Source organism: Cynocephalus volans, chromosome 1, assembly GCF_027409185.1.
Source record: "Cynocephalus volans isolate mCynVol1 chromosome 1, mCynVol1.pri, whole genome shotgun sequence".
In the NCBI taxonomy this organism is placed as follows: domain Eukaryota; kingdom Metazoa; phylum Chordata; class Mammalia; order Dermoptera; family Cynocephalidae; genus Cynocephalus; species Cynocephalus volans.
Window position 1 is genome coordinate 226517262 of NC_084460.1, and position 12914 is coordinate 226530175.

Sequence of the window (12914 nt, forward strand, 5' to 3'; positions counted from 1 at the left end):
GGATCTCAGAAGAGAAGTCTGGAACAAATACGTAGATTTAGAAGTCACCAGCCTTGTTAAAGAAAAACGAGTGGATGAGATCACCAAGGAGGAGTGTTTGCGATAAAGACAGCCAAAGCCAGAATCCTGGGTAAATATTAGCATTTTAGGGACACAGAGAGAGGAAAATGTGTGAAGAACAGAGAAAGAGGAGAGGTGGGGGGAGGAGAATCAGGAGAAGGTGATATTTCAGAAGCAAAGGAAAACAGTTCTGGGAGAGAACATTCTGCTATGAAGGATCTAGAGGGATCAAAGAAGAAAAGGGTAAATATTCTTTGCTCTAGGGTACTAGAAAGTCGTTAATGAGCATACAGAGGGCAGTTTTAGAGGATGAGCGAGAGAAGTTGGGGTGAGAGGATGTACCCCACTCCTACAAAAGTTTACTTTGGAAAGGAAAGAAGAAAGAGCAAGTCTATGTATGTCTGAATGTCATCTTCTTACCTGATTGTAAATTTTTGGTATTTAATAAATATCTCACAGTGACTGGATTCTCAGTAAGATGTTTAAGATATCATCTATGTATTCCTGGTAAAGGAAAAGCTGACAGAGAAAAGTGCATGTTATGAACTAGCTTATGTACTATATAAAAGCAAAGATCCATACTGTGGTATAGAATGGAAATGTGTTTTGCAAAGCCTTGCTTTTGCTCTGTGCAGAAAATCAAGCCTGTATTTCCCCGTTCGGGTTCACTTATATTTTATGTGATTGTGTCACCTTGTGTTTCTCCATTTAAAAATAAAAGGCAAACTCAGCAGTTCCTTTTTCTTAAACTGCTTCAGTAACCAGCAGTTGCCACATTAAAAGCTTTAGCTGCAAGACTATAAAAATAGACTAATGCTTCCTAGCAGGTAACTACATTTGAGCCAATTCCCCTTTCAGGGATGTAGCAAGGTCAAATCAGATAGCGAGGGAAGGACAGGCTATGAGAGAGAAGGGAAAGCCAGTTGACATTCAAAGGGCAAAAGTGCATTGTGCTGGGAATGTTTTGTGTAAATGTTAAAAGGCACCCACATTCAACCACCTGCTTCTTGTTGAGAAGGGTTCAAATGAACAATTTCAAGCACAATTGAGTTACACTCAAAAGAAAATCAAGTGTGATTTCCTAAGCTGCTGAAGCAAGCGCTCTTCTATGAAATCGCCATTAGTATTTCTAAACCTGATTTGATTATATTTGAAATTTAATGCACACGGTTAAGTGGCACCTGAAAATTTCTTCATGCGAAGATAAAGTTATGAGGTAGACTTTTATAAGTGATTGTTTCTGTGTGTATGTGTGTGTGTATCTTTTTCAATTTCCTGGGTCATAATCGTAATAAAACTAAATTACTAAAGATGAAATCTTTTTTCTCTTCCTTGTGACAATATTTTGCTTTGCTTTTAAGACACATTAAAAAGTAGGGAAAAAAAGGATCGTATCAAGACACCTATATCACACCAAGTGATCTTGAAATTCATCTTGAAATTCTTCACCTGCCTATCATCTCTAAATATTTATCAATTAGGGGAGAAAGGAATGATGGAATCTTCAGGTTACTTTGATAAATCTGTTAAGAAAGTAATTCTTTTACTGCCTTTATTAAATACTAACTTTAAATGATTTGAATGATTCTTTAAAATCTTCAGAGTATCCCTCGATAACAGGATCAAGTTTAAACACTGTGATCTGATCCTTACACAGACCCTCCATTCTCTAGTTCTGTAGGTCACTCACTGCCGTGAGCTTTCTTGCCTTTGTTTTGGACATTTTTCCTACCAGAGACTCCCTTGTATTCCATTTATACAAATCTTTCTCATGCTGCAAGCCTCAACTTATCAATTTTCTTTGACTCTTCCAACTTAATTGATCCCTGATTTCTATGTCTTCATTACATTTAATATTTAGACCCACATAAGGCCTTAATAATGTTCTTCCTTATGACATCTTTTGTATACTGCCTTCTAAGTTTAGATAGCTTTCCATGTGCATACCTCGCCTTCCTAAATAGATTATCTTCTTGAATGCAGGAGCTTATTGTTTTGTCAACACTTAAAATGACTGGTGATACTATGCACTTAGCAGCAATGTTTGAGGATGAAGATGAGGAATACCAGAAATAAAGGCAGAGAGGTTGTCAGGCTCCATATCCTAAAAAGGGTGGCAGACCATGTAAGTGTTTGTGATTTTATTTTAAGTGTGATAAAAGCTGTTTTAGGTTTGAGAGCATGTCAACCCAGTAGTCTATCGATAAATGTTTAAATAAATGCAAAAAACAGTTGTTCAATAGGAAAAATAAAACAAAAACTATTGTCCTAAGTGGCATTTAAAGAAATGGCTGTTGAAGAAGTGTCTCTTCTAGATCTGAAAGTCTAGAATTCTGTAAGTCCCTGGTAGGAAGGAAGGATGCCAAAGTCCAGTGCCTACTGGAACTAGCATTTAAGTTTACAACACCCTCCCCATATGTTGAATACAAACATAAACACAATTTAAAATAATAGAACAGAATTGTATAGACACCAAAATATGACACGTTTTCTTTTATTTAAAATAGAGCTCTATATGCTTCACAGAAACAAGTGCAAGAAGTGCTTAATTTATTATCTTTGCCACTTTACAAAACAATACATTTTCAGAAAATGCATACATAAAAATATAACATTTAGGTGGATAAGTATTTACATCTGCAGACAGATGAACGTTATGCAATAATATCAAAAAGCTTTAAAATAAATACTTTTATGACTTGCTGTTGGTAAAGTTAAACATTTTGGTATAAAGGCTACTACTGAGTTCTTACTAAATTCTAAAATACCATTTTTCTAAATAAAATAAGTATATATATTATTATAAAAATGCATATTTTCACAGACTAGAAATTAATAAAACATCTGAATATCATTCATTTCTCTTTGGAATTTGGAATTCTCTTCACCTTCAATAATTAAATTGCAACTATTAAAATCTCCATCTGCATATTTTTTATACAATTTATTGCCCAATTCTCATTTTAAAACCTAATTTATTTTTCCATATTCCTATATACATTCATTTGGGCCTATCTGTTGAAAGGCAATATCTTTTTACATATTTAAGAACATCAGCTAGCTTACAAAAAGTCTTCACAACAGTGATTCTTTTCACAGTAGTTCAAGAGTTCAAGGCATGTTTTGCAACGTCAAAATGCAACAGTTTTGACATTTGTAATATGTTCTTAGGTATAAGAAAAGTCACGCTACCAAAAGCAAAGTATAATTAGTATTAGTACTTTGAAAGTCAATCCAAAATTATCCTTTTTTTGAGATCTGAATCTAATTTTCTGTTTTTAGGACATTTTAAAACCTGAAACACAGATTAAGTTTGAATAATCTTCTCCAGTCTAGAATCAGAGTACACAGTGTTGACACTATACCCTCTCTTTATATAAAGTGAAAAAACAGCTGGATCTTTAAAAATACTTAGTTACTATTATTTAGCTTATGGAAGGAATGGAGATACTGGCAAATCTCATTCTGTGCCTGCATTTGTTAGACAGAACTTAGACATGTAATCCTCTCTTCACAGGCAAAGTCAATGAATAGCTCTGTGCATAGAATGAAAATTTCATGGAGATATCAAAATCAGGACTCACGTGCTTTGCTGCAGATTGTCTGAGTTGAAAAATTAAAACAAGATAAACACACAATCTCTCTTCTCCTCTTGGAAATGCCAACATATATATATTGTGTTCTAAGTTCCCTATTCAATTTGCAGATGTCAAGAACCATTTTGAATTTTTAATTCTCATTTTCTAAATATGTATAAGCAGGGCCATGATCTGAAGAAATATAAGAGCTAAGGTGCTTTTCTGCAAAATGTAAAACTATGTCTGGGTTGAGGAGCTAACCACAGTTTGGATTTCAGCCCACACCTACCCCTTAGCTCAAAGTTTTTGTGTAGAGCTAAATGTCCAAATGGATGTAGTGACAGTGGGTATAAGATTAATTTCCTAATGCACTCAAATTCTTAGTGGCCATATTAACATTCAGATTCACGTAGCCTAGGGTAAAAATCCTGCAGCTAAAAGTGTTAGGTTTGGAGAGAAAAACTTCCTGTGAGATAACATGTACCAATAATCAGAAAATATAGTCATATCTGAAAATATTGGCTTATAAGGAAGAGTTCATATTCTCCCAAATGTTGTATTCACTCACGACTGAAATAAAGAAGTATCCTGGCAGTTCTTAACAGAGAAATGTTTAAATGGGGATTATTACCTAATTTCAATCAAATATTATATTCCAAATCATATGGCATAATGGCTTAGTTTTTAAAAGATGGCAAAAGTAAACAAAGCAATGGTATGAAATCTAGCAGAGATAAATTTAGCAATCACATTATGGGACATATATCTCACATTCTCTTTCCAAGTCACTGTCTCTCAAGTGGAATTTAGCATTAAAGCAATAGCAGACATTTTTATATATTTGCTGAAAGCTAGAATATAACTAGACAGCTAGTCTTTTTAAGGTTTAAAAGAAAGCCATTTCTGCTGTTAACAAATATTCTCTCTTTAGTGCCAGATGAAAAATTACTGAAGAAGTCATGAAGAGAAACCTCTGATACTTAAGTGAGGAAATTAAAATTCTGTTAAGAATTTCAGTGTGCAGCAATCTGGACAGGGCTAGAATACAACTAATGAAGGGCAGAAATTATAGAGTGATTTGGAGTTGATGAATGCTGAAGACAAATGAATGAGAAACTAAAAAAGAGAAGTCAAATAATATGTCCCTAGACATAGTCCCAAATTCAACTACCAAATCATCTTTCACCCCATTCCAATGCAGAAAGAGAAAGAACAATATAGAAGGGGGGAGGAAGAGTCATGAAACTTCTCTAATCATTACTTACACTAAAAAATTCTATACTCTCAGTTCCTAAATTTTATATATCACTTTTATCAGCACCCAAGTTGAGAACTATCTAGCTTGATAACTATTTTACAACTAACTCTTCCTTAGTCTACTTTAGTTTTTCTCACTGACCTCACCCTGAATGAGCAAATTACTATAGTAGAAATACAAAGAGAGGTGGGATTTGACTGTCATCGTTAAATGGCACATTGTGTTAGCAAACATTTAAGGTAGGTTTAGATGCATGCTAATTAATTTTTTAATTAGTAAAAGTTGGGAATATGGTAGGGCACAATAGTGGGTGTCACCATGGGGTTTTCATGTTAGTTCTACTACTAGCAGTCTTTTAATCTGTGATCCTTGGTTTCTTTATCTCTAAAATATTGGAATCAGGTTTTTAAATCTCTTAGGTTCTTTCTAATTGCCAAATTCTGGTTTTCTTTTTTGGCTGTGACACATCTGAAATAATTTAGACTGTTAAGGGATTCCTTTTCATTAGAAGGCTAAATTCCAGAAAGAGTAAGTTAATTAATAGTTATTATTTAAAATTAGGAACTAACAATAATTTTGGAAGACTGTGAGGAAATATTAATAAAAAGGAGGTGAGAAGAATAATGAAACATGAAAGAAAGGCTACATGGAAAAAAAGAAAATCAAATATCTGAATATTTGCATTAAGATGCTTTGAAAAACTGCCTAATTATATTATAGAAATTCTACTTAATATAAAAATGTTTATGAAAATTTTACATTGCAACTGACATTTTTGTTTAAAAGAAGGCTTCAAGATCAAAGGGATTACTGTCGTCACTAAAATAGCTAATTAAGTTCATGTGGGTATTAGCATACGGAGCTCTAACAAAAAATCGTCAAACCCAGAAGTAAATGTTTCACAAAACTTCAAAAATACTTCAAAAACTACAATGACACCATTTTAAGATACTAACACTAAACATTTCTAAGTAGCTTATAATGTTGTATTTATGAATTTATTTAAAGGAATGATAATTGAAGATATAAAAACTGCCAGCTTTTATTCATTTGCTAGTGTTACATTCCTAATTTCCGGATGGGAAATACAATTTCCACATTTTAAATAGATTTATTAACCAAAACCACGTAAATTTTTATATTTGTTTTAAATAATAAATCAAAAACTATTCCCTGCCAAACAATTTTAAGTTGTTCATGTGAACTTAGTATAATGGCAACCGTCAGCTTCCTGCTTTTAGGTGATTTGCTAAGTTTGTTCCCTGGTCCTTTTGCGCAGACTCCAAGATAGCCCTGAGTTTTCTCTGCCCCAGCAAGTCATATGGTGGCAAAATTTCAGGAAAGTAGAAGTAGTTTTGTTTTGTTTTGTTTAATAATTCTACAGTAGTAGAATTATTAAAATAATAGATTATGGTGGAACCCCTAACCGAATGAATCTATTGTAGATTTTCATTTTTAAATAAAAGTTGATTTTGATTCTTCAGACACTGCAGCCAGGTTACTATTTTCATACAATCATGGAAATTTAAAATGCAAAGTTAATTGAAAGTATAAAGATGAAAAGAAAGTGCTATGCCTAAAATAGTTCACGACAGTCATGTTTTACTTAACTCTCAAGTCAGAACGTAAATTAAGAATTCTAGATATGACATGCCAAATATTTTAGACATAGAAGAAATCATACAACAGAATCTGTATCAATTACAAACTTAAATGCATAACTTATAAGGCAACAAGTTCATGCTGAAATATTGACAACACATAATGTTTCTCTTATTTTAGGAAAGTGATGCTGCATATAAATCCCATTACCATTTTATACAGTACTGAAAATTCATAATAGCATTTTCCCAAGCTTTGTATTATACCCTAAAGCCAAAATATCTAAAAGGAGCAAAGAGCACTTATACTTTGAGCCTAACCTAAGAAAAACTTTTTTTCTCATAACAAAATTGAAAAGAAATAAATATTACATACTGGGACTCCATTAACAACAAATAATATAAAATTTAACAGCACAGGTATATACAGTAAATCTGCCTTATTCTTTAAACATTATCCTATTTTTATAAGTGAACATTTTCTATGTAAAATCCTGTTGAGAGTTCAGGAAAAATTATAACTTTTATGCTTTTCTTATTTTTGTTGCTCTACCCCCTTTCTTAAAAAAATGTATTTTGTAATTGAAATATAGGACTATTCAGTTAGGAGTTACAGTTCACACAGGAACAAGAAAAATATCTCAAAGTGTACAAATGTACAGATTTCTCCAGAATGAAAATTGAACCAAAAAATATGGAATTATATTTAGATACCCTCAAATAAATTATAACACATAATAAAAAAGAAAATGGAGATGTTAAAACACCCTCTCTTAAAAATTCCATAAGTATATTCACCCAACATACATGAATAAAACAGGAAACATTTTTTTGTTTATCTGAGACTAGAGTACAACCACAGTAAGTAAATAATTTCATTCTCATATATGCAGAAACAATCTATGAGAAATCAAGGTACCTAGCACAAGCAAGATTACCCCTTCACATAAGTTCTTTTCAAAATCCCTTCACATAGGCACTTTTTAAAACTGATGATATATTTAGATTGTCTGTAATATCCAAATAAAGATGCTTTCCAAATGTGTTGCAAATTGAAAGTGATTTTCAGACGTATTCTAGAAACCCACTGTCATACAGAACTCAGTACATCCCACTTTGTATTTTATCTGTCAATTTACCTTCTTCTCCCACACACTCATATCCCTATTCCCATTCCCAAATTAGACTCTAAAATCCCTGAGAGCAGGACCTATCTAACTTTTTATTCCCTCTGACATCTAATATTGTGGCAAGCAAGATATGGGTGCTCCATGACTATTTGATAAATGGATGGATGCATGAAAAAGAATGAAAGTATATGTAAACCCCACAGCTGTCAGTTTTTTTGCTTTCCTTATCTTAATTCAGGCAAACGAAAATGGATTCAGTAACATATTTCCATAATGAAATGAAGTATAATAACTAAATTTTGATCTATGTGAAAACACATAGATATAACCTGTAGAACAGTGTTACCCAAGTTGTGCTTTGTAGAACACTTACATGTGGGATAGTAAAAATTTTCTTCTGCTCGTAATAAAAGGGTTTCATCATGGTCAAACTGAGAAATCCAGTTTTAAAACTGGATTTTTTACTTCTAGATTCCTCAAAGTACATGACATACTAATGTGCAGTATCATTTTCTAAGAAGCTATATAAGAACACTTCAGGTTTTGGATCATCTCAGCAGAAGAATGTTCTAAGGAACAGAGTTTGAGAAACAATGTTTTAGAATAATAAAAGACACCATGTTAAATCTCCTTCACCAAAGCAGTATTATAGACTTGAAGGAAACATTTAATGTCCAGTTAAATATTCATCACTCTATCTCCACAGAAAGTAGAATGAAGGTAAGCCTTCTGCTCCCATTGGGTCATTTTGAAAGGGTAGGGAAATATCTATTACCGTTGCTGATGCCCTCTGTTGGGTTTGATTGATAATTCCATTGAAGAGTTTTTAAAATTTTTCTCAGAATATTTCCTTCTTTCCTCTTCTGTCCCTTTCTTTCTAAATATGCATTTACAAAGTAATAGGGACCTCTGAATTGCATTTTAAAGACAACTTCAGACAATAGATGTTTATGTCTGATTAATCTTTGGAAGTGTTCAGAAAACATTAATATTCATTAATAAATGGGATAACTATGATATTTCTTTGAGGAAAATGTAGGTAGATATGGTTCTGAGATTTCATGCAGGTCCATTACGATTCTGCAAAATAACTCAATACACCATCTGTAAGACTAAACTATAAATATAATGAAAGATGTTTCTGCATAGAGAGAAAAGCACTATGGGAATTCAAGGAAAAGTAGGAAGTTAGATAACTCTACAGTGTCGATTATCACAAGATTTGGACCTCGTGTCAGCTCTGCCATTAGCTGTGTGTCTCTGGGACATTTCTCAGTTGCCTCTTTTGTAAGTGAGAGGAAGTAAGAAGGTTAGTGGCTTTCAAACTGTTTGTCTCAGGAATGCTGCAACAGCGGATGATGAAGAAAAGGGAATAGAGAGGGGAGACCAAGTGAATGGAATTCCAACCTCACATCTCCCACTGAGCAGCTCCACTCTTACATGTTTTATAGATAAAGATTCACAGAAATATTTATTTTTTAAAAGGTTCTGCTAATTTAAAAAGGGAAAAACACATATTGCATGATCTAAAGTTCTGTTTAGCTATAGCATGCTCTAGTTCACATTTTTAATGAGTATATTTTTATCTCAGAAAAAAAATGTGCTTTTACATTTTTTTCCTATTCATTCATGTGCTCTTGGTTCAAGTAAAATTATACCTTAATGACTTTCATTATTTTTTTATAGCTTATCTTACATTTTTGTAATTTCTTTCTTACTAAATAAAAAGATGAGGTGATGTTTTGTTTTTCACAATAAAATTAAAGACAACATTGAGATTAGATGAAGTCAACTCCAGCCCATGCTTAACTTTAGGGTTATCTTTTCATGCTGCCTTTGGGCACTTAAATACTGTACTGCATTATCATTGAGGTAGAACAACAACAACAAAATAATAAAAAGGCAAAAACATTCACATAGAGAGGGAAGTGGGAAAGAAAGCTGTGAGAGACTTTTTTTACATGATTGTCATCATTAGGCTTTGCAGTCTTCTTTGACACAAAGTTGAGACATAGTCTTCTTAATACGAAGGGCAGTTAGACGGGCTGCCCCATTGGCATACCAACACTCCCGCATTATTCTCCCCATGACTCGGAGTGCCTTTAAGAGAGAAAAAACATCAAAGACTTTAGCTACTCACACAAAACATAGTACGAAAGAAGCAAAAACACAAACCCAGAAACTGATGCTAAGCTTTGAAGAGGAAATAGTTAACTTAAAACAGTATGTGAAGGAGATTAGAGTCAAAAATCCAATCAAAATACAAATATTAACCTTGTAGAGACTAATTTAATTAAAAATTCAATAAACTGATTTCTTGGAATGTGGTAGAATTGCTATCTTTTAAAATCCTCTAAGAGGAACATGAAAGACATGAAGAGACATGGGTAGGGTTGGAAATTCCCTGTATCTTGATCTGGGTGGTGAGTATACATGTGTACACTTATGAAAAAACATTCATCCAGTGGTACACTAAGATTTGTGCATTTTACCATATATAAATTATACCACAATAAAAATAATGACCTAAGCATCAATATCAAAAATTCTGAATTTATCATTGAACTTGTTAAGACAAGTGAACAGATATGAAGTTGATGGGTGGGGGGAGAGGGAACAGGGAAGAGGAAAAAGGAGGAATTGGTAAAAGGACATGAAAATCAACTACATTGTATATTGATAAATTAAAATAATTTTTTTAAAAAGAGGTATATGGCTTAGCCTTTCCCTTACAAAGAAAAAAATTCCGAATTTAAAAAATCAGCATAAATGAACTGACAAAGAAATAATATAAATACTCAGAGGGGAAAACAATTAGTATGCATTAAACCAGAGGGATACAGAAAATCACTGAAGCAGGTGGCTGCTCTGGTGATGTCTGCTGATCTCATGGTCTAGAAGTCAGAATTAGTAGCCAAAAGGGAAATACAGAAAACACAACCCAAAACACATAGAAAGTATCAGATCAAGATGCTTGCAAAGTCCTGAAATTAAGGATGAATCTGTCCCAGAAAGGAAACTTACAAGGGAAATTGCCTATGTCTTGGTTCTTGGTGAAGAAAAAAAATCAAGCCCATGCCTTTAAACACTGCAGTAAACCTGAGCTCATAATGCAAATCCACAAACACATGAGAAAGCAAGGTACCATAAGCGAGTGTCAACTGAAACAATAAACAGTGGAAGCAGACCCATAAAAATGTTAAATGCTAGAATTCAATGAAATAAAATAAGTACATAAAATACATTAAGAAAAAGAAAAATTCAAAATATAAGTAAAAAACAAGACTATTTTTTTAAAAAAGAAAAAAGTACCAATAAAACTTCTTGATATGAAAAATATAACAACTGAAATGAAGAACTCAATAGATGAGTTAAATGGCATATTAAACATATCTGTAGATGGAATTAAAGAACTGCAAGACAAATTTGAGAGAGATACAGTGTAAAAACAAACATTAAAAATATGAGCAAATAAAATAAAAGCAAAGTAGAATGAAAAGTCTAATATGTATCCAACGAGTTCTCCAAAAATAAGTAATAAAGTAAATGAGAGGAGGAATTATTCAAAGAGATAATGTCTCAGAATTTGCCAGAACTGAAGAAAGTCACAAATCCTTAGAATTACAAAGTCCAGAAATTCCAAGCAAGATTAGCCAAGATACATCTACACCAAATACATAACGGAGAAACTGCAGAATACTAAAGTCATAGAGATGGTCTTAAAGTAATCATAAAGAAAAGATAAATCACCTAAAATCAAACAAAAATTTGATTTCTCAACAGCAATAATGGAAGTTAAATGACAGTGGAATAGTAATTTTAATCTGTTTAGAGAAAATAACTGTTAAGCTACATTTGTGTGCCTCGATAAATTATTTGTTCAAGACTGAGGACAAAATAAATTCATTTTCAGACATTCCTAAACTGAAAGAACATACAACCACTAGGCCCTCACTAAAGAAAATAAGATAAAATACTTTTAAAGGAGACACATCAAGAAGACAGAAAATTATCTTAGAAGAAAGCCATGAGAGGCAAGAAGGAGTTTTGGACAATGAAAATGATAAACATGTGGACAAGTCTAAATAAACAATGATGATATAAAATCAGACCAATATCTAATATGTGGGATTAAAATAAAACAAGACAGAACTAAATTACTGGATGAAAATTGCATATATCAGCATGTACAAAATTGATCACATATAAAATAACTATGTCTGGCTTATTCCAGGAATGCGTGATTGGTTTAAGAGTAGAAAAATCTATAAATGCAATTCGTCACATTAAAAGACTAAAGTAGAAATGCTGTATCGTCATCTCATTTATAGGGAGCAAGCGTTCATTAAAACCAAACTCCAGCTTTTATTTAACCTAATTTAAGTTTTTACCAAAAAACACTATAGCAGATATCATACTCAAAGGTGAAACATAAAAAAGTTTCAAGGGGCAAAAACAAGAATGCCAAGTTTTCAAGATGGCGGCGGCAGCGGCGGCTGGCGCGGAGTAGCTGAGGTGGAAAAGGTGGCCACTGGGCCTCAGGCAGCCGGGAAACTTGTGGACCTTCCTCTGGCCATCTCTTAAGGGAGGACTGCTGCTGCTGGCCGGTCGTGGGGGCTCAACGCCACTTTGCCCCCGGCAGGAGAGGCTGCCTCATTTACAGGCAACAGCTTTGAAGTGTGGAGCAGGAAAAGAACTGATTCTTAGCTGCAAAAGCGAGTCTTGAAACAGGGAACGCGGCGCCAGGGCTGCTGTGGATGCAGCCAGGATCCCGGAGGCGGGGGCCGCGCTGAAGGCGACCAGCTGCCCTATTCAGGATTCGAGGTTTCAGGCCGGAATTAAAGAAGATTCCTGGGAGCGCCCGAGCGGCGCCGCGACTGAACAGCGCCGTGCCGAGAACACGGAAGGCAACAAACCAGAGACAGAGCGAGCACCCGACCTGGCACAGCACTGTGAGTGATCCCTGGCACAGCTCTGTTCGGGGGGTGGATGCCCATGCGGCTCCCGCCTGCACTCACTGCCCCGGTGCTGCCTCCATTTTCCCAGGTGCGGCCATCACTGAGCCCATTTGCTTGGCCTGGCGCGGGGCTTTCCGGACCCTGCGGGCCGGCCTCCTCTCCCACTCCCTCCCACTCCCTCCGCGGTTCTCTGGCGGGGTTGGGGGTGTGGGGCGTCCCGACCAGTGTTGGGAGGGCTAGGAAGTACGGGCGGGCCGACTGTCACTCCACCACACCCTGGACTCCGGCCCGGTAAACTTCCTGTTACTGGGAGGCAGATACCATCTCTG

General features: G+C 34.6%; 1 protein-coding gene across 3 annotated transcripts in view; it reads right to left on the bottom strand.

The window, feature by feature from the left end:
* Positions 1-9601: 9601 nt before the first annotated feature.
* The window catches only part of ACVR1C (activin A receptor type 1C), a 61517-nt gene continuing 58204 nt past the window's right edge, over positions 9602-12914 (bottom strand). For all 3 annotated transcript variants that reach the window (XM_063092090.1, XM_063092079.1, XM_063092068.1), the window contains one exon: positions 9602-9727. In XM_063092090.1, coding sequence (XP_062948160.1) covers positions 9602-9727 — 126 coding nt within the window. The remainder of the gene's footprint in view (positions 9728-12914) is intronic.